This window comes from Benincasa hispida, chromosome 10 (assembly GCF_009727055.1).
Source record: "Benincasa hispida cultivar B227 chromosome 10, ASM972705v1, whole genome shotgun sequence".
Lineage (NCBI taxonomy): Eukaryota > Viridiplantae > Streptophyta > Magnoliopsida > Cucurbitales > Cucurbitaceae > Benincasa > Benincasa hispida.
This window is the reverse complement of record NC_052358.1, coordinates 9,872,995-9,896,298: the sequence shown is the minus strand read 5'-3', so window position 1 is coordinate 9,896,298 and position 23,304 is coordinate 9,872,995. Positions and strand designations below refer to the sequence as shown.

General features: G+C 34.3%; 2 protein-coding genes and 1 long non-coding RNA gene across 5 annotated transcripts; all 3 read right to left on the bottom strand.

The window, feature by feature from the left end:
• Positions 1-406: 406 nt before the first annotated feature.
• On the bottom strand, positions 407-3,105 carry LOC120088914. The gene is made up of 5 exons (XM_039046351.1): positions 2,919-3,105; positions 2,744-2,802; positions 2,083-2,181; positions 894-1,180; positions 407-590 (listed from the first exon to the last, which is right to left on the bottom strand). Exons 1-5 carry the CDS (start codon positions 3,103-3,105, stop codon positions 407-409), a joined length of 816 nt encoding a protein of 271 aa, XP_038902279.1.
• A 10,737-nt stretch (positions 3,106-13,842) lies between these two features.
• On the bottom strand, positions 13,843-15,547 carry LOC120088797 (UDP-glucosyltransferase 29-like). The gene has a single exon (XM_039046238.1). The coding sequence runs from the start codon at positions 15,319-15,321 to the stop codon at positions 13,993-13,995; it is 1,329 nt and encodes a 442-aa protein (XP_038902166.1). The 5' UTR covers positions 15,322-15,547; the 3' UTR covers positions 13,843-13,992.
• A 2,806-nt stretch (positions 15,548-18,353) lies between these two features.
• Positions 18,354-22,291, bottom strand: LOC120087707. 3 transcript variants are annotated; one of them, XR_005484664.1, is made up of 4 exons: positions 21,539-22,285; positions 19,213-20,741; positions 18,746-18,825; positions 18,354-18,631 (listed from the first exon to the last, which is right to left on the bottom strand). It is a non-coding gene; the product is annotated as an uncharacterized LOC120087707 (long non-coding RNA). The 3 variants fall into 3 exon arrangements; XR_005484662.1 differs by having other exon boundaries at positions 18,746-20,741; positions 21,539-22,291; XR_005484663.1 differs by having other exon boundaries at positions 18,354-18,825; positions 21,539-22,283.
• Positions 22,292-23,304: the final 1,013 nt, after the last annotated feature.

Genomic DNA, 23,304 nt, shown 5'->3' with positions numbered 1-23,304 from the left:
GTGATATCATCTGTTAGTGTAGGTCTTACCTAGAAATGAGCTATCATTTCTTCTAAATGACCTACTGAAAAAGCTGCATTGGCTCCTTTGAATTCTTGTTACTTCCCATTAAAGAATTCAACATGTCTCTGGAACAGCTGGACTTTCTACTCAAAGCATCAGCTACCACATTGGTTTACTTGGATGGTAATCAATAGTGCAATCATAATATTTTATCAACTCCATCCATTGTCTTTGTCTTCAACTCCTTCTGATCAAATATATATTTCAAAATCTTATGATTTGTAAAGATATGGCATTTTTCACCATACAAGTAATGTCTCCATATCTTTAATGCTAACACAACAGCTAATTCCAGATCATGAGTAGGATAATTACCTTCATGCTTCTTCAGCTGCCTGGAAGCTTAAGCTATAACTTTACCACCTTGCATCAACACACATCCCAATCCCTGTCTAGATATGTCGCAGTAAATCTTGAACTCTTTTCCTGGCACTATAAGAGTTAAGATTGGCGCAGTTACCAATCTTCGCTTCAAATCTTCAACACTTTGCTCACAGTCATCTACCCATTCAAATTTAGCATCCTTTCTGGTCAAATAGGTCAATTGAAGAGCTATTTTCGAGAAACCCTCCATAAACCTCCTTTAATAACCTACCAAACGAAGGAAACTACGTACCTCTATGACTGTGGTAGGTCGTTCCCATCTGACTACAGCCTCAATCTTCTAAGGATCAACACTGACTCCTACTGCAGACACCACATGTCCTAGAAATACCACATGTTCTAACCAGAATTCACACTTGCTAAACTTAGCATATAACTATTTCTCACGTAGTATTTGCAATACTATTCTCAAATGCTCTACATGATCTTCTTTGTTATTTGAATACACCAGGATATCATCTAAAACAATCACAAACTTATCCAAGTATGCATGAAATATCATGTTCATTAAATCCATAAACACTGCTGGAGCATTAGTTAAACCAAATGGCATAACCAGAAACTCATAAAGCCTATACCTAGTTCGAAATGTTGTCTTAGGGATATCAGACTCCCTAACCTTCAACTGGTGGTAACTTGATCTTAGATCAATCTTTGAAAATACTGATGCTTCATTCAGCCGATCAAACAAGTCATCAATACGAGGAAACAAATACTTATTTTGTATGGTTACCTTGTTCAGTTATCTGTAGTTAATACATAATCTGAATGTGTCACCTTCTTCTTCACAAATAAAACTGGTGCTCCCCAAGATGACACACTGGGCCAAATATAGTCCTTATTTATTAATTCCTACAATTGTGCTTTCAATTCCTTCAGCTCAGCTATAGCCATCTTGTATGGTGTCTGTGAGATAGGTGCTATTCTTGGTATCAAATATATGGTAAACTCCACTTCTTAATCCGATGGTAACTCTGATAGCTCTTTAGAGAACACATTAAGGAACTCGTACACCACAGGAACATCTTCTGGTGTTATCTTCTTCGATGAAGAAACTGTTACATGGGCCAAGTATGTTGTACAACTTTACTCAGTAGCTTTCTTGCCTTAACTGTTGAAATCAGACAAGAAGGGAGCATTTTCTTTCCCCCCTACAAATACTACTTCTGCATGATCTGGCAATCTAAACATTACTTCTTTCTTATAACAATCCACAGATGCATGATATCTAAACAAGGAATTCATCCCCAGAATAACATCAAACTCTAACAATTCTGGGGGAATTAAGTCAATCTTCATGTTCTGTCCTTCTATGTGAATTACACAGTTTCTATAATAATTATTAACAAGCAGCACATCATCTATAGGGGTAGAAATAACTAGCTCCATCGGCATAGTTTCTAGCAGCCTATCAATATTCAATGCAAACATACTAGAAATAAATGAACGAGTCACTCATGGACCAAATAAAATACGTACAGGTCTATCATGAATAAAGACCGTACAAGTAACGAAATCTGGTGCATCCTTAGCCTCCTGCTGGGTTATGGTGTAAATGTTGCTCTACTGACGTGGTCGTCCTACTACACTCTTCTGTTTGGCACCACTAGTGCCCTCTTTGCCCATTATGCCTACCTTAGGCTGCATCACTACTTGGGATGTTGCTTTTTGCTCAGTCTGTGCCCCTGAAATCAACTGAGGACATCCCTTCCTATAATGTCCAAGTTTTCCATACTGATAACAGACATTATGTTCTTCATAGCATGGCCTACATGAAATTTACCACATCTGGTACACTGGGGCTTCCTACTTGTACTGGCCACTGATTCCCCAGAACATCCTGATCTTCCCCCAAATGTCTGACCGGATTTCTATCTGCCTCTCATCTGCTGTCTGTCAGTTGTACTACCTTGAAAGGTCACTAGCCCACTAAAATGAGGCCTAAAATCTCTCCTGCTAGACTCTCCTGACGCAAATTTCCTCTTCTCCCCTCTAGAGACTTCTCTATCCTACCTATCCTCTATCAAACTCTCCTCCACTCGCATGGCAGTCTCAACTAACTAAGAAAAATAGGTCTAGTTAGTTGTAGAAGTAACGAGAGTCCATATTTCCCTCCTTAAACCACTCTCAAAATTTTTACATTTGTATTTCTCTTTGGCTATGATTATAGAACATACTTGGATAACCCGGTATACTTCTGTCCATACTCAATAACTTTCATACTACCTTGAACAAGCTTCAAAAACTCATTCCTCTTTGCCTCATGGTATGAATTCTTTTAAACTCCTTCTATGACATCTCTTCTTATCCATTTCTTCACGAATCTATCACTCTCCACCATTGCTCTACTTGTTTCTGTAAAAAAAAAAAAAAAAAACTATCAATTTAACCTTACAGTCCTCTAGGCATCCACTTACTTGGAAACACTTCTTTAACTAAATCAACCACACCTCAGCAGGAGTCAGTAATGCCTTCAAAAGCAGTGGCACCCAGTGCCTTCATTCTTTCAATACCATACTTTTTCTCAGGAACTGCCGATACAGATCTTACACTAGCTGTTAATCTCTGAGCAATTTTATCAAAGACTCTATCCTTCATTTTAGGATCGGCTCTGACCTGAGGGGTACTAGACTCTCCCTTTGATGTAGATTTTTTCATTATCGGTCCTCTGACTAACTCTAGATCCCCTTAAGCTACGAGATCTCTGGTAGGGTCACGATCCCTTTCAGCCATCTTCCAAGTCACTCCGTCATATATACATTATTAGGCTCATAACATTATTCATATGCTCCAAATATAATGCATGATTCTACTCCCCAAAACCTTATCCTTTGATACCAACTTATCACACCCATCCCAGATTACCCTCTTAATCCGAGAAGAGATGTGGTGACAGCAATTACCAATCTTTTTATGGCAACTACTCCCAACATACTCATGGAAACCAGTATTCTTAGCACCTGTTAAACCTAATTAGTATAGAACTCAACACATAACTGCAACAACCACTTTTAACATATAGTTTACCGCTAATAAGAAATATCAACATAAACATACATAACAAATTTTAAAAAAAATCAAACTTATATACAACACAAACTCTACTTTGTTCTCCTCTTAACGTGGAAATACAACTTAAACAGAATGATACGAGCCACCTAAACTAAAGGATATAAAACGCGAGGATTTCCATGAGCAGTAGAAGGGATCATATTAAATTCCATTCGAATTGAACACTAAACAATTACAGTTTAAGAATGGAAACTAATAGGTCATGCAAAAATAGAAATTACAACATGCTAAATGATGATACAAGGGATAGAGGATGCATACCTTTAAAGAACCATTCTTCAAGAATCCCTTAAACAATCTACAATGCGTCCAAAGACAACAACACACGAACACAACGATCACCACATGAACAACACGAACAGCAAACAGCTCCTCGAACCTAATCGAGTCTAATTCGATCCATGAACTAAGTGAAGACACCACCACAATGGTTACTTGTTATTCTCGGTGTGAGAATCCAGGAGTTGTGGGCTCTGTATGATCTTGGCTTGAGAAGAGACTGGATGTCTATGATCGAGTAGACGATCGAGCAAGTGGGAGATAAGTACACAATCTATCGCATAGATGATGTGCTCGATTGTTTAGTAAACGAAGCCTATCGCATTGACTCTTACTACTTGATCGTGTAGCAACGATCAAAAGGTCAATGATCATATTGTCAACTCTTAAATGATCGTTTAGTCTCTCAACGGCTATCGCTTAGTGAAACTCTTTCACTTGATAACTTGTCTCCATGAGTACTTTTCGAATGAAGTAACTTCTAAAATTAGGAAAACAATTTTTCTTTTATCTCATAGTTACTATAAAACTTCTAATACCCTCCCACTCAATCAATTATTAGAGAAAAGGAAATTAATTTTCATATAATGAAAATATTATAAATAAATATGATAACCAACTTACCATATTATATTTATAACCTATAGTTTTAATATTTCATCTCATGAAACATACAAACCATAGTTATTTTTCTATTTTATGGTACTTAATGTAAATCATAATTACATTAATTCCTCCACTTGATGTATCTCATACATCACACCAATTATATCATATGTAATTGAATTTCCTATTATTAATTTGAACACTTCAAACTAATCCCAAAATCTGATTCTCAATTTAAACCCATTGAGCTCTAGGGGGACTATATGGACCTGTAACTTGAAGGTCCAGAATAACTGACTAAACTCTTTAGTCATGGGATCTACCATCCGTTAACTTTCGGGCACTCCACTAAAGACCGACAACTGCACTCTTCTCACTACAGATATATTTTTGTGTCCATATTAACTAATCAATAGTGCGATAACCCTTCATAAATCGCTCGTAAGTACAGCTGAGCTACTTTACCATTTTGCCCCTGTAGTTACATTTAACTCCTTATGTACTATTGATTCCTTTAATGAACAATAAGTCATAGTCCTACTATGACTAGGTCTCTCTTCCAAAGAGAGGGTGTGGCCACTATGTTCAAGATCGGGAATCAGCCCTTAAGGGAGCAATCTATCTACTTACCCTGTTTCAGGGAAGAAGTTAATTTCTTTGTCTTGTATAACTGAGTTCCCAGCTCCTCAATTAGACATATCCTCAAAAAGGTAGGCTTGTTGAGTTGGCAATTTGGCCACTCTCACCTATACTAATTAAAGGACTGCCTTTATAGGCAGAAGTTCCCAAAACACACAGGATTAAGTTCATGTCACCTATGGTCATGTTAGTGAGATGTAAGTCTCAATTATATACGGTGTTATATAAAGAGACTAATCATCTCGCGGTCCGGTCTTATACAAACTCTTTGTATAGGACACCCCCGTTCGCATATCTCCACATGAATGGTCAGGATCAGACCATCTTTAGTAGTTCATAACACTTGTAAACCTCTACAAAGCAGGTCGTATCTGTAGTGTCACTAGGATAAGGTGTCCCTCCTTTATCCTTATACTACAGACCATTTAGGTTATTACTTAAGGCATGATCCACTTGTATATTTCATATACATGCTTAAGTTTACATAAAATAGCCACGGATCTTTGTCTAATGGATATGAGTAAATACAAATAAAATAACATTTATTTTATTAATAACAATGTGAACAAAGTGTACAAACTACGAGACTCCGGAAGAATTAGGACACCAATCTCAACATAAACTATAATATTCCTGAGGGTCTAGGGAGAGACTGATTGGCAATACCGCTAAGCCTCGAGATGTCGACCTCTACTTGGGGAGGAAAATATTTTTTTAAAAAAAAAAGTGAGTTGAAAAGCCCAGTGAATGACTATCCTAAATAAAACATACTTTAAATCACAAATAACATAAATGTGCCTATCAAGGAAAACATTTATAAAATCATAATCAGGGTTTTGAAAATGGAATTGAAATCGTAAAATACATCGTGTAAAACCTGTAATAAAACTCATTAACATCATTATGAAAAACTCCACTACTTCACTAACTGAACATGTGAGAGAGCCATTTCGCTCAATCCTTAATAAACTTAATTGAGAGGAGCCCTTTTGCTCAATCTCATCGACGTCGATAATATACCTTCGGTGTCAAAGATCCCTAACATCATTGAAATCTGGTACCTTACTGTACCTTTGTTACCAACATTGGAGTAGGGTTTGTACAAGGCACAAACATTTAGACATTTAAGAACATATATAGAATATGCATATTTGAAATAATCATACCTCATGGTTTCATATCAACACATAGTGCCTTGTAAAATGTGGAGTTACTTGATCAATTTCATCATGCGATAAAACATGGCATAGGCTATTGAAAAATGCATGCTAAACTCAAATAATTTCATCATTTAAAAACATAGATCATGCAATTAACATTCTTTTTAAGGCATGTGTTGGAGAAAATAGTAATATAATAACTTCATATAAAATGTCTATGCGTTAGAAATCATTCATAAAATTTGTGTAGTCACTCACTGTCTTAAGCTATTTATCCAAGGGGTTGTATGCCTCTCCTATTTGTGTTTTCCCTAAAAAGGAAAGGACTATCGATCAGTATATTTAGCTCCCTTTTGAGCTTTACACATAGCTTATCTTTATCGCATACTAATGGTTATCGCATCATATTTTCGACGCATCAACTATTCCTTAGTCATCTTACCTTATAACTTAAATGACAATTGGGAATCCCTTCTCAAGATGCTCGGGTAAGCGTTGAAACACTTCTCAACCTATGTGACATACATCCACTATACGATGTACTCAAATTACCTTCATTGTGGATTTGCTATGTTGTATGTGTTAACACATAACCTCACTGAATCAACTGTTTGCTTATTCTTCGTATGCAGTTGTCTACTTATTCATCCATAACATCATCTCAAAATCAAACATCCAGATTTCATAATTTTAATTTTAGAATCTGAACTTCCTTACCTCAAATTTTGAGCTCCTGATTCCTCCTAACAAGACTAGATTTCATCAGCCTTCTCACTTTTCTCGATCAGGTTTACAAGCTCTTAAACCCTTATAAAATTCTTCAAGTTTCAACCCACCCAAAATCAAAGAATTTCTTATCGGCACCTTCAACTTTCTTCAACCTCAATGAAGTTTCTAAGTCAGTTGCACTCTTCTCCCTTAACACAATTTGATCAACCAAACCGAGCTCTTCTTTCAACCTCCCTTATATACTTAGGAGTGCATGGTTATCATGTATGCTTAACATCAGAACTAGCTTAAACATGTTTAGAGCATCTAAACATGACAGTTGTCCCACCAAGCTTGGTGATTAAGCTGAAATCTTCCATCTCTACACCAATGCCTAGGTTATTAAATCATCGCATTGGCTAAATTTGCAACACATTCCCTTCTCTCGACAAACGCATCTTAGCCTTTGTGTCACGCCTTCACGGATTAAACCCATGCATGAACGCATGCTACCTATCAACATTTCCAAGCCTCCACTGAAATTTTCAACGTTCTCTTAAGCTTATACGCACATCCTTGCTCAGCGTATAAGCTCCAACCGCTTAGCCATCACCTCGCAAGCACGAAGCTCAACCTTGGCCCTTAGTCAACATATGCCTTGTGTCTCGCGACCCATCTAGCCATTGACTTAACATCTTCCTTGACGCATCCTATATGTGTTTACCTTCTCGAACTCACCTCGACACCTATCTCAGACAACTATTTCTCCATCTTACCACTAAGTGTCATTATATCTCTTTCTACCTGAGAGCTTAAGCTTTTACACTTAGCATATTTTCTTGCCCTTCCTCCGGTTTTCCATTATCATTATCCACTTTCTACGCGTCGACTAGGTTCAGCATCTGGACGCATATACAAGTAACACTTAAAAAAATTTTCCTCTCCTTGCCTTTCAAATGAAATCTTCATTAAACATACTTAATGCATTCTTTTTCATTATTACTAATACATGTCTTAAACACATAATTAAGAGGACTTAAACTTAATTAACTAATAAGACAAGTTCAGGGGTTTGCTCATTCCTAGTCATCGTTACTAAAATATGAAGGTTTCCAAATTTTCATATGAATAACCTTTGGCGTAAATTTAGTATAGGAGTAAACAGGTGTTATTTCCATATATAGTTCAAGTAGAGATGCTCATTTAATCTACAGTGCCCGAGACTTGCTTCGAACAGGGTGAAAAATCCCTTAGTAGATAGGGAATGAGGGGGTTGGTTAGAAATTTTCTCCACTGTCTAAATAAGAACGAGGATGGAGATTATATTACCGCCCTCATCCCCTACCCTACCTTACCCTGATTAAATATATACAAACCTACAGTACAGTGGGTTTATTGTTAGTTTTAAAATCATTGTTTAGTTTATATATATATATATATATATATATGTTAATATTAGAAAATGTTGTTGTAATATATAAATTTTAATTTTTAGAAATTATGAAAATTAAATATTTTAATTATATCTTTGTCATATATGAGTGAGTGAGAAATTTAATTATTAAATTATTAAATTTCCAAAATAGTAATTTAAATTAATTATTTAAAAAAAAAAATCAAATGTGGAAAAATTCTATACGGAACCCAATCCTGCAAATTCTCGATAGCGAATTTCATGAGAATGAGGAATGAATGTGTTAAAATGCCTTGAATTTGTTTGTTGGCGCTTCGAACAACCAAGTACTGGGGTCTCGCTTGTGACCCTAAGGTAGTTAGCATTTTTATTTATTTGTAGTTATTATTATGTTGGCGCTTCGAACAACCAAGCAACGCCCCTGAAACCTATTCAGAATTCGTATTTAGCATATTTATTTATTTGTAGTTATTTATGATTATGATCCTAGGGTTTAAAGTAGTGCGCTATATAAACTCTCTAACCTTAGAGGCGCCGTTTGATGTAATTTCCTGTCCCTAATAATATTGTTCTCCCTCTGCCCGTGGATGTAGCTAACACACCGTTAGTGAACCAGATATATTCGTGTGTTGATCTTCTCTATCTCTACGTTCTTTTGTGTGTTCTTTAATTGTCGATTTCGTAACAAACTGGTATCAAAGTCTTGTTAGGGTTTCTTCGAAATTCCGCATTTGTTTGACAATTGAAGATGTCTGGCGTGAACTTAAAGATCGACAAATTTACCAGGAGGAACAGTTTTGGTTTATGGTAGATCAAGATGCGATCCCTGCTAAAGTAGCAAGGGCTGTGGGTGCCGTTGACGGGTAAGTCAAAGAAGGCTGTCGTGGATGACGAAGAGTGGCAGACTCTTGAGGAGAAGGCTCATTCGACAATCATGCTAGGTTTGGTTGATGATGTCATCATCGAAGTTGCAGATGAAGAAACTGTCGCTGGTCTTTGGTTGAAGTTAGAAAGTCTTTACATGACGAAATCTTTAACCAAGAAGTTGTTTATGATGAAACGTCTGTATCATCTATGTATGTAGAAAGGTACGTATCTACGAGAGCATCTTGATCAATTAAATAAAATTTTATTAGATCTGCGTAACTTAGAGATTAAAGTTGATGATGAGGATGCTGCCCTAATTTTGTTGACATCTTTGCCCCCGTCGTATGAGACTTTCGTTGACTCATATATTGGAGGGAAAGAAACTCTGACCTTAGAAGATACAAAGTCCACGTTGCTTATGAGAGAGGATTGTCAGAATGCAGGAAGTTCAGATACAGAAAGTCAGGCATCTTGTTAGCTTCTACAGAGAGCAAGGGACATAGGAATTCTGATAAGCATAAGTCAAACCAGAATAAAATGTCTTCGAAGTCAAAGGGTTCTAGGTCAGATGATATTTGTCACTACTGTAAAGAAAAGAAGCATTGGAAAACCGAATGTCCTAAGATAAAAAGGAATCAGGAAAAGAAGAAAAAGAGTGACAAAAGGGAAGCATCCACCTCTGTTGCACAAGTTGAGATTGATCCTAAAGAAGTCGAGATGGATTTTGAAGGAGATCTAGCTTTAGTTATGAACGAACATTCATATTCTGATGATGTATGGGTTCTTGATTCTAGGGCATCTTATCATATGTGCCCAAATAGAGAGTGGTTCTCAACCTTTCAGCAAATAGATGGAGGGAATGTTAGCATGGCTAATGGTGCTGTATGCAAGATAGTTGGAATCGGCTCAGTTAAGATACGAACATATAATGATGGCTTCTACACTTTAAAAGAGGTTAGGCATGTTCCACTAATGAATAAGAGTTTGATATCCTTTAGTGTACTCGATAGTAAGGGTTACAGTTTTAAAGGTGAAGATGGAGCAATTTATGTCTATAAGGGTTCTGAGGTAGTTCTGAAAGGCATAAAGCGTGGAACACTGTATTTTCTATTAGGTTCCACGATAACAGGTGTTGTTGCATCATCGGTCGTTCACAAAGATGATATGACTAAGTTATGGCATATGAGACTTGGTCAAATGAGTGAAAAAGGGATGCAAATTCTATCAAAAAGGGATCTTCTTTGTGGGCACAAGGTGCAGGATTTTGAATTCTGTGAATATTGTGTATTTGGGAAGCTTTATCGCAGCAAGTTTCCAAGAGGTGTTCATCATACAAAAGGGACACTTGATTATATTCATTCAAATTGTTGGGAACCTTCCAAAGTTGAATCTATTGGAGGCAGTAGGTATTTTTTATCTATAATTGATGATTACTCAAGAATGACTTAGGTTTTTATGATGAAACATAAAAGTGGAGCCTTCAAGAATTTCAAGCAATGGAAGATATTGATTGAAAATCAAATTGGGAAGAAGATCAAAAGGTTGTGAATTGATAATGGACTAGAATTCTATGGATCTGAATTTAATGAGTGCTGTAAAGCTGAGGAGATTGTTCGCCATCACATTGTTAGGGATACTCCACAGTAAAATAGGGTTGCAGAATGTATGAATCAGACGTTGTTGGAGAGAGCAAGATGCATGCTCTCTAATGCAGGGTTGACTATAAGGTTTTGGGCAGAAGTAATAAATACATCATGTTATCTGATCAATCGTGGACCTCACAAAGCTATTTATTGTAAAACACCTTACGAGGTGTGGTATGGTAAGCCTGCAGATTATTCTTTATTAAAAGTTTTTGGTTGTACTGTCTACTATCATGTTAATGAGGGTAAATTAGAACCGATAGCTAAAAATGGTATATTTGTGGGTTTTGGGAATGGAGTTAAGGGATATAGAGTCTGGTCACCTTCTAAGAATAGAGTCATACTTAGTAGGACTGTGATATTTGATGAAAATTTCATGTTTAACTCAATTGTAAAGCCTTTTATGATGTCTACTGATGTGGGAGAAAGTAGTAGTGTTGATAAACAGGTGGAGATACAATTCATTTCAGCTGTGAATGAACTACAACATCAAGGTGGAAAAGATCAACACGTTACTACAGAAACTGATGTGCAACCAAAAATTAATGTGCCTAAAACGTCAGAAGTTGTTTTGCCTGAGAATTCTAGATCACGAGTAGATCAACCGAGTATAGCTCATGATAGAGCTAGAAGAGTTGGTGTTGGACCTCCTGTGAGGTATGATTTTGAAGATATGGTTACTTTTGTGTTGCAGGTTGCTGAAGAGGTGGATCCTCATAAGCCATCCACTTATAGAGAAGTTGTGTCATGTGGTGAGTCTGCTCAATGGCTTGCTGCTATGGGGGATGAGATGGAATCTCTTGACAAAAATCAGACTTGGGAATTAGTTAAACGACCTAAGGAGAGAAAAATTGTCACTTGTAAATGGGTCTTCACGAAAAAGGAGGGAATATCACCTTTAGATGACATTAAATATAAAGCTCGAGTTGTTGCTAGAGGGTTCACACAAAGGGAAGGAGTTGATTATAACGAGATCTTCTCACCAGTAGTCAGACATACTTCTATCAGGGTATTACTAGCTATAGTAGCACATTAGAGTTTGGAACTTGAACAACTAGATGTGAAGACAGCTTTCTTACATGGAGAGTTGAAGGAAGAGATTTACATGACCCAACCAGATGGGTTCTAGTATCCAGGTAAAGAAGATTATGTTTGCAAGTTGAAGAAATCTTTGTATGGGTTAAAGTAGTCTTCAAGGCAGTGGTACAAACGATTTGACAGCTATATGATTGGACTTGGCTATAACAGGAGTCCATATGATTGTTGTGTATATCACAACAAAGCTGATGATGGTTCGATGATTTATCTACTTTTATATGTAGATGATATTCTCATAGCTACAAAGTCCAAGTCTGACATTCTAAAATTGAAGAATCTTCTTAATGCTGAGTTTGATATGAAAGATTTAGGTACTGCTCAAAAAATTTTGGGTATGGAGATTTATAGGGACAAAGATAAGAATAAGCTTTTCTTGTCGTAGAAAGGATATATTCAGAAAATATTGTCCAGATTTGGTATGTCATCAGCTAAGCCTATAGATACTTCTAGTGCTGTAAATGCTTGTTTGTCATTTATGCTTTTACCACAATCTGAAGCTGAGAAGGAGTACATGTCTCGAGTTCCTTATACTAGTGCAGTGGGAAGTTTGATGTATGATATGGTCTGTACTAGGCCTGATCTTGCCCATGTTGTTAGTGTTGTCAGCAGGTTAATGGTTCAACTTGGGAAGGAGCATTGGCAAGCCGTTAAAAGAATTTTGCGTTACCTTAGTGGTATGTTTGATGTTGATCTCGTTTATGGGAATTGCAAAGAGTGTTTGGTGATCGGTTATTCTGATTCTGACTATGTTGGAGATGTTGACAGTAGGAGGTCTATGACTGACTATGTGTTCACTCTGGGTGGTTCTGTTGTTAGTTGGAAGGCAACCTTACAGCCTACAGTTACTTTGTCTACTACTAAAGCAGAGTACATGGCCTTGACAAAAGCTGCTAAAGAGGAAATATGGCTGAGGGGGTTAGTTGGTGATCTTTTTGCATCATGACCAAGCTATTGTATATTATGATAGTTTGAGTGCAATATGCCTAGCCAAGGATCAAGTTCATCATGAGAGAACTAAGCACATAGATGTAAGATATCACTTCTTAAGAGGTGAGCAAAGAGTTAAAGTGATGAAAATTGGTACTGGTGATAACCCTGCTGATATGTTCACTAAACCGGTCCCACAAAGCAAGTTCCAGCATTGTTTGGACTTGCTGAATGTTTTGAATTGTTAGTGATCCCCTTTGTGGGACACTTTGAGGCATGAGGGAGAAGTCTGGGTACATCTGGCAATATTGATTTATGTTGCATTTGGTACATCTGTTATCTGGGAGAGAATTCAAGTCAATGTGGAGATTTGTTAAAATACCTTGAATTTGTTTGTTGGCACTTCGAACAACCAAGTAGGGGGGTCTCGCTGTGTGTCGATCTTCTCTATCTCTACGTTCCTTTTTGTGTTCTTTAATTGTCGATTTCGTAACAAAATGGATAGTAGAGATGGGGACGTAGAAGCCATCTGCAACCCCACCTTGTGACATCTCCTAAGTTCAAGATATGCTTTGTTTAACTCTATGTATTTATGTTTAATTCTATATAAATTTAAAGACATTCCAATACTTGATTGATCAGCCTTGCAATTTCTTGGCCTTGAATTATTCCATCTGGATCTCGCTTGGCCCCCACTCCCACCCTTGCTTTCTTAATTCCTTGAATGAATTGCAAAGAGTAAGTTCTTTAGTAAATATATGATTTTTGTATTTGAAAAAACTAATTGTTAGTTTGATTGTAAACATCAAATAGAAGATTTTCTTTCTAAAAGAAAAAATAATAAAATAAATTTCAAGTTCATCTACTAATCGACGTCCACATTTTTTTTATGATTTTTATTTTTTAATATAAATGCATGAAACTATAGGGTGTCAATTGACTAAACATATGATGTGAATTGAACAAGGTAAGTCACTAGTAATTCAACAAGTGAAAATTCTTTCCTTTTTTAAGTATCTTTTATTGTGTTAATGATTGAACTGAAAAATATTTTTAAAAATTTATTGGATAGCTGGTGCAGGCGAAGAGCTAAATTTTTTTCTAAGAAATTCTTTCCTAATATTGATGTTCGTTAAATATTGGTCAAGTGAGAGATTTGAGCTACCATGTTCTCAATCTTCTCATCGCCTGTTTTGTTCAAAATCTCACTCATTTCTCTTACTTTCATCCTCAACTCTTCTCTGGTTTTCTCAACCACTACTTCTTTGATTAGCTTTGCGAGTTCTTGTCTTTGAATTTTGCCGTCGGGATCTCGCTTGGCCTCTACCCCCACCCCTGCTTCTTCCACCACTCTGGCATTAAAGGGTTGGTCCCAAGACACCGGAACTCCAATTATGGGTACTCCAAACACGATGCTCTCTAACACAGAGTTCCATCCACAGTGGCTCACAAATCCCCCAATGCTCCCATGCTTCAGTATCTTCCCCTGTGGAGCCCATCCTTTCACTACCATCGCCTTTTCTCCAGCCCTCTCCACAAATCCCCTTCTCTTTTCTTCTTCATCTTCTTTTGGATTAATCCTTTCCACCCATATGAAATTCGCCTCACTCTCCTCTAACCCTTTTCCTATTTCTTCCATTTCTTCCTCCGACGCGTACCTTTCACTTCCGAATGACACCAGAACCGTAGACAGAGCTTCCTTTTTGTCCAGCCAATTCTTGATTCTCGAATAATCTTCATCTTCCTCCTCGTCATTCGGTTCGTACACCAAAGGCCCAACTGGGATTACTTTCTTCTTCGACAGAAGGGAGACATAATCCATATATTCCCCCTCCACCTCCCTGAAGCTATTGATCAGAATTACGTCACAAGATGCATTGAAGCAATAGAAAAAGGCTTCTCTGACGCTGCGGGCAAGTTCTGAAGCGTCAGGGTTTAACTTGGCTTTCCAATGATTGTGAAGAACAAAATCTGAGAATGGGAGTTTAGAATTGGGGTAGTGAATGGAGTGGAAGCCATGGGAAATAATGAAAGCACCAGAGGTGTTGAAGTTGATGGCGGGGATCTTGAGGGAGGAAGCTATTTGAGGAGCCCAAGACTGGAGAGAGTCATAAATGAGGAGATGGGGAGAAAGTGTTTGTAAAATTGCCTCAAAGCGTGGGGCAGCCGCAGCGAAGGCTTGATGGAGAGTGAGCCCAAGGTGAGGGGGAAGGGCGTTGGCTGCATGAAGATGGGGAGGAAATTCAGGAGAAGAAGGGAGATGAAGCTCCACAAATTCAATGGAAGATGAAGGAATTAGCTTTGGTTTAATGGAGTCGAGATTAACAGGGGTTGAACAGAAGTAGATATGGAAGTTATTTCTGGTAGAGAGAGCTTTGGCTAACTCCAAGTAAGCACAGAGATGGCCATAGCCAAGCCATGGAAACATCAAAATCTTGCTTCCAACTTGCTGGTCATCCATGGCGATGCGAATTTAAGGCACTGAGAGTTCCGAATAACAGAGCAAGCCTATAGCAAGCTTGTGTGTTTTTGTAGTGGAGAATGGAGAGGATAGGATTACTTCTCACGTGTAGCACGTGGGCTGATGGGTCACAGATGGGATCTTGAACATTGACTTTGAAGGAGAGGATATGGGTCCAATCACCTTCAACAAATGATTGGAACTTGAAACATAAAAGAGGATCAAATTACTGACTTTACTTTTTTTTTTTTTTCCCGGATAAATTAGGATTTCTTTGGTTGCTTATTGGAATTTTGTTTTATTTTTCATATTTATTAAATTGTTTGGAGACTTTTTAGATTCTGATTATGAAAACTAACATTATATATATATATATATTTTCATTATATAAGATTTTGAATTTTAAAGATAGAAATGTTCTAAAAATACATTATGTTATGTTTTAAAAATTATTAATTTTTTAAATTAAAAATATATATTATGTAATGTATTATAAATTAGATAATATTAATATCATTATATAGAAAATTAACCTGAAGTATGTTTATAAATAAATTAATAATAATTTATTATCAAATAATATTTAGTGGATAACCATTTATAAATATGGTAACATACATTTTATACGATTGTTTAAATTAGAATCTAATTTATGAATATGCTCTAAAACACATATTGGAAAACATTCCATAGAACTTTGTTTTCATTATATTCTTTGTTTTCAAATTTGTGTTTCAGATTTCTACCAAACAAACTCTTACATTTTTTGTCCATAAATATTAAAATTAGTGTGTGTTGCAATGTCATCAAAGCGGCTAACATCATTAAGTTTGGAATCGCCACTAATAATTTTCGAGTGGGATTGGTCACCCATTTTAAAGAAAAATTTGTCTATTTTACCAATGTTAGATTTGGGAGTCATTTGAGTGTAGGGCGTAGTAGCACCCTACAACACATGTTTTTAGTTTATTTTATTGAACGATAATGATCCTTATCTACGAGAGGAAAAAATATCTCAATTTCATTAATCTATATTTAATAGAAATATATAAGTTAATAATTATGGGTGATTTGAAACCATTAGAAAACTTTAAAAAAAAGAAAAGAAAAATTAATAAAACAAAATAAAATATGACTAATTAAATAGTTCTCAGTCAAGAGGTATTCCCTTACCATTAACTTAAATATTTTAGCCTAATAAAACCTATTCCTTATACTCAATTTTATTTAAAATCCATTGTCTAACTTTATTCTTATTTAAGAAATTCAATTTAAAATGGGACCGTTAACACCTAAACACTAAAATCTAATTTTTAAATAATATCTCACTAGATCTCACTTTTAACTTTTTCGAATTAAGGAAAGATGCATTTTGTTAATGAATTTCGTACGTTTTAAATGTTTGAGTTCTCTAATTAGAAAAAACATTTGGCTAACAAATTCGAGACATTAGAAAATCATAATTTCGTCATAAAATTAACACAATATATATATATATATATATATATAACATGTTAGTGAATCAATTCGAATTAAAATATGACCTAACGTTTTATGAGTGGCATAAACCCTTCAAAAGAAGATTGGAATTAATTTTGTAAATTAAAGTGAAAAGCAAATAGAAATTTTATTTAGAGAATTAAACTACGAATGAAATTGAAATTTGATTGAAAATTCCCCCTTAGAGCCAAATTAAAATTCATTCATGAAAAAAATAAATGCTTCTTGCGATGTAATTCAATACTAGTCCATTGATTCACCCTATAAAATAATTTTCAATAATAGTAAAAAAATTAAAGGAAAGAATTTATCTCATATATATATATATATATATATGCACAATCTAAAATAGGAAGAAATATTTGATTTTCCCTTTTGTCCTTCTAATTGATGATTATAAGGTTATATGATGTAATTTTATATTTATATTATTAAAAAATCTATAATAATAATTTATAATTCATGTAATTTAATCGATTTAAAGTTTGGTTGTTTCTAATGTTTTATTCTAATAATTTATAATTCCCGTGAATTTTATTGGTTTACAATTTGGTTATTTATAATATTTTATTCGAATATTTTATTTAATATCCAAAATTTATCATTAAAAAACAAAAATTATATCATTCACGTGGATGAAAAAATTTATCATTCAAATGGATTTTATTGGTTTAAGTTGAGTTATTTCTAATATTTTATTCTAATATTTAATTTAAGATCCAAAATTTATCATTAAAAAAGATTTGTCATTCACATGAATTTTATTGGTTTAAAATTTGGTTATTTCTATATTTGATTTAATATCCAAAATTTATTATTAAAAAAAATTTATCATTCACATGGATTTTAATTTTAAATTATATTTTATTGATTTTAAATCTAAGTTTTCGCTATAAATAGCTAAATTCAACTCCTCATTTTCCATCTCTCTTTTATTATTATTATTATTTATTAACCTGTTCTCCAAGTTTTTTACTTTGTATTTTTTTTTTATTTGGTTAATAGCAACATCTTTGTTCTTTTCCTTTTTTAGAAGAGTTTAATTGTTCTACTTTTGGTATCTCTTCCATGTTTAGAAGAAATATCACCTCTCTTCTCTCTCTCTCGTTTTTTTAATGTATGTCTTCTTTTTCAACTTTTTTCACTTTTCAATTTTGGAAAATCATATAGTGTGATTTAATGTATTCTTTTATATGCTTTTGTAGTATACAAGCATATTCAACCTATTGATCCTCAAGTATTAAAGAGGATGGAGAGAAAGACCTTACTTTTTGAGATTCTACAAAGTTCAAGAAATTTAGAAGGGGACAAAGTAAAGAGCCACTACAAGAATTCTGGACTTTAATGTCGGTTTACATTAAAGACCTTTTATAACATGATCTTCAATGTCGGTTGTCAACAGCCTTTTAATGTCAGTTTTAAACTGACATTAAAACCCAAAATTATTGTCCCTTTTTTTAAATGTCATTGTCCAATCCATTTTTATTGTCGATCAAAAAGTTAAAAACGACATTATAATAATTTGTCCCCAAACAAGAATTGTTTTTATATATTAAGATCTCAACAAACACAAAAATTTAAATCTAAGTCTTGCTTACAAAGTACAAATAATAGTTAGCTCCCAAAGAGAATAACAAAATTTATACTTACAAGGCAGTAGTTGGCTGCTTATGTATTAAAAAAAATCCCAAAATAAAATCTTAATTGCAAGTATATACAACTTAACTTTCAACAAATACAAAAAAAAAAATAACTAAAGATTGAGAGAGTTGGTTGTCTACTTTGGAGTGTCATTACTATCTCAAAAAATCTACAAAGAAGACATGCTTGCTTAAGTATATAAAATCAAGAATAATTTAAAAATAAATGAATCATACTAAAAGAAATTACATGAAGTATGGAAACTATATTTATACAAACTTACCAAAAGGAATGAGTGCAAAACATGCTATTCATTTCTCTATTCTATGGATGAGTTTGTTATGCCCTCTACTCAAAACCTCCCTGTACTCATGCGAGCGATGTCATATGAGAGGTATAAACTAATAAATATAAGTTGCTTTAATATAAAAAATTTATAAATAACGAAAGAAATGAACTCAACCCATAAACAACAACCCCAGCTGCACAATAGTCATTGTAATTATCCCAAATTTCAATGCTAAACTAAGGAACATTACCATATTTTAACCTACAACTAACTTTATAACTCTTATGTTTTAAAAAAATTTCGGCAACATGACTACACTACCACAACAATACAAAATTTTTTTACTTTAACACTTGTTCATAGAAATGCACTTCCAACAATATTCAAACAATAATTTTCTCTCAACAAAACAAACAACACAAACAACAATGATTTACAAAAACTCAGATATGATTACTCACTTGACTTCAAGTCTCAAAAGTTGTCACATGGACATTTGATCTTATACCCTCCAGATTCATGGACTCAGTTCTTATCAATGAAATGAAAAGCCAAAAACAAAAACTCAGCAAAGTTCAAAATTTCATCAATCTAAACAAATATCACAATAAACCACAAAATCTACATAAATAAGTGATTTCAAAAGCCAACAAACACAAGTAGTTAGCATTAGAAATGAGAACTCTTAACAACCACATATCAAATAAGGAAGTAGAACTCTAAAGATTAATTTCGAGATATATTTCGAGACTCGTATCCTTAGAGTTAGACTCTTTCTATAAATACTTTCAGAAAAGCGGTTTTTACTATTCTACAAATCATGCCAAACTCAATCTAAGCCTGTTAAGTTGAATAAGTCCACAATCATCTATCAAATAAAGCTTTACAATACAAAACACAAAATGAATGGCATATTTAACAAGAAAAAACAAGCTAACAATGAACAAAATACCTAATAGATTGAAACATATCACAAATCATCCACCATTTGAATCGCATAAAGATGATATACAAAGATCTTTTTAGAAAAATATTGAACAGATCTCAGACTAATACTCAAAGTTACAACAACTCAATAAGTACTAAAAGAAAAAGTGAATAGATAAAGTTGGAATCAAGGAAAGATGACAAGCTATGAGGTTTTGGGTACTTGCCTCAGTGATAGACCAGTTGATGACCAAGGAGGTAACAGGTATATGTCTCCTCACTTACCATAATCAAGCACTAATCAGCTTATGATCAATTAAAATCACGATATAAATACTATTTTATGGTTAATTGAAATGGGGAAAAAACAAAAGGGATTAGACCTCAGGGATTCCCAAGTCACATACAATCTTGAACCTATATGTGGTAATCAACACCAAAACTTCAAGCAACTAAAAAAAGCACACTAAACGGATACAAGACTTTAATCAAATGAAACCACAAAAAACATCTCCAACTAAAAGATGCTATCGAGGGTCAATCCTAGATTATCCAAACAAGATTCCAAGGACGAATTAGATTCAAATTGACAAATAAGCATAATAAATGGTTAAACAAGAGATAACAAAAGATTCGACGATGATAATGAAGAATTAACCTAACCAATAATGCATGAATAACCCACAACTACCATAGTGTAACCGGATTCATTTAGACAAATAATGCATAAATATAAACTACCAAAGGTTGCCTAAGAAGTTCTACTACCATAAACCACTCAATAGAAGTCATAAACAACTAAGCTATGACTACCATAACTGCAGGATAGTCATAGCATTCCAACACTAAATCTAATCCAAAACTTTAGAACAAATAGACTTTGAAGATAAGCATCTTATAAATATTAACTTGTACTTGTTATTAATGTTGTTATGAAGTCCTTTTTGTGTTGGGTGCACCTTCTCCACTTATCAACCTTCTTAAAACATGTCTAATGCAATCTTCCTATCTTCCTTCCAAATCTCCAAGAATCAAAATTTAGCCTTACACGTCAAACTTGCACCTAACAAAATGAAAAACTTCACTCAAAATCATTTCATTATTGAAATACAATGAATTCAACTTACCCTGAAACAAGTCAAAAGCTAGTTCAGGTACATCTGACAGAATATTTGCAATCAAAACCACAACACTGATACAAGAAATGGAGACCTATGGAAAGAAATATGTCCATTTCAAAGATGGAAGGTTTCCTTGATCTTGCAAGAAAAACATATTTGTAGCACGCCATGAGTGAAGCACAGAACACATAAGTAGTTTAAAATATGCAATAAATAACAGCTGAAGAAAGGAAACTTCAGCATCTTCTAGCAACAAACTGAACGATAGGAAAAGTGGTAGATCATACACGGCATGCAGCACTACAAGTCCATCTTTTGAAAACCTGAAATGTGTTGGCTTCTACCAACAAAAAGTCTGCATTTTCTTGGTAAGCAATCAAAAGGGAGAGAGAGAGCGGCACTAAAGCATCTATCAATCTAGATGATACAAATTGGACTAGGGCAATACCATTAAAAATTCCTTAGATCAATATATTAAACTCTATTAGATCTACACAATATTAGTAATGCAGTTTCTCCCTCCTCAAGCATTGACAGAAAGTAATCAAAGGCAAACCATTTCCAGATCAATGTCAAACATGAACAGACTAAAACAATAAGAAGCATAGTCCTTTAGAGAAAATTTCACAAGTAATTAATCATAATTCATCAATGTCATTCAATCTAAAAGTTCAAAAGAAAATGTTAAGCTACTGAGATATATAACAACTGGAGGCAAATGATTAAATGAACTACCTACCTATTATAATGGGTTTTTTCCACCTGCCTATATTATAATGTGTTTTTTCCACCTGCCAATTCATCAATGTCATTCAATCTCTCTCTTCATCTTTCCCAATCCTCAATTCCCATCTTCCTTCTTCTCATCTTTATTCCCATCCAAAGCTGTCAAAATGAGCGATTCTCTTCATTTCTCTCGCTTAGAAAATCTGGGTCCATGGCGACTAGCAGTGCCTAACAGCTCTTTGAGGGATTGTCGCCGAGATTCTGTGTCCGGTTCACCGGAAACATCACCGTTGGAGTCTTTTCCAACGACTGATGAAATCAACGATTCTGCTAGCTTTTCTCTCAATTTCTTCTTCAACATTTTGTTTGACCTGAAATAAACTTGAAATATGTGAAGAGAACAACTTCCAGATCTGGAACAAACCTGAAATAAAGCTCGACGATGCTGGAAAGAGTCGATCTCTCAGATCTTGACGGAGCTGGTACGAAGCTCGCGTTGGAAGGAGTTGACAATGGAGATAGAAAGGACAAGAGGACGAGCTAACAGAGATAGAAAAGACAAGCCATCAGAGGTATGGGTCTGAAAAGCTGCTGAAGATGAAGAATGCCTGCATTCGTGGGTTTCGCATGGGTTGTGGTGAGTGAAAGTGTGAGAATGAGAGGAAAAAGAAAATGGGGGGAGTGAAGACGGAAATTAAAAAAAAAATGGGGAAAAATAAAGAGTGTGAGGAATTCAAGGGAATCTTTAATGTCGGTTTAAAACCAACATTAAAGGTATGTCAGTTTAAAACTGACATTAAAGATCTACTTTAAAAAAAAATAAAACCGATATTATATATCCGATTTCACTTTTTTCAGCCAATCTTAAAGTCCAAAATTAAGAATATGATTGATTGTTTTTTACTTTTGTAGTTTTTTTCACTTTTTTAAAAAATTGATTGGTTATAATATTTTTTTTACTATTTTTTACATATTTTGTACTTTTTTCCTTTTTAAAACTTTGATTTAATGTTAAAATCAAGAAGAGATCAATCAAAAGAAATTTAAGTTTTTAAGGTTTTAAATATATACTATCTAAAGGGATTATGAGTTTTAATTTCACTAGATTTAAAAAAATCTCATGTGAAGAATTAAAAAAAAAAAAAAAAAAAAAAAAAAAGTTTCATTTCATCTATAATCTACATTTATATATATATATATATATATATATCATGCTATCTAAAAAATTACTAGAAAACCTTCAATTTCCTCATGTATTTCTTCTTTCTTCCTTTTTTTTTAAATTTTGATTTAATTTTGTTAATTCGCTCTCCTTATTTATTGTTGTTTTTATTATGAATATTATAATAATAAATAGATGTTCACTGCTTAGTGTCCCCAAACCCACGTGTTACCCTTTATATTATCCATATGCCTTGTAATTATTCATATTTGGTGTCCATGTAAATCCACACCCTATTTACCACTTTGCCTATAAATAGTGGCATTTGGTGGATCTTAAAATCATACATACATTGGTGAGAATTTCACTTCCACTAATTTTCATATTATCCAATTTTATAATTTTAGTTATTTTATGTTTTTAATTATTTTATATTTTATTTTTTATATATTTAATCATTATTATATAAATTATATTATATTTTCTTTACATCCGTGTTTCCGTTGTGCTTCTCAAATTCACAACACGTTATCAGTACGAGCTTCTATCGTTTTCTCCACTAAAGGTAGGTCCTAAAGTGTTTCCATGACAAACTTTACAAAATTAGAATTCGCAGC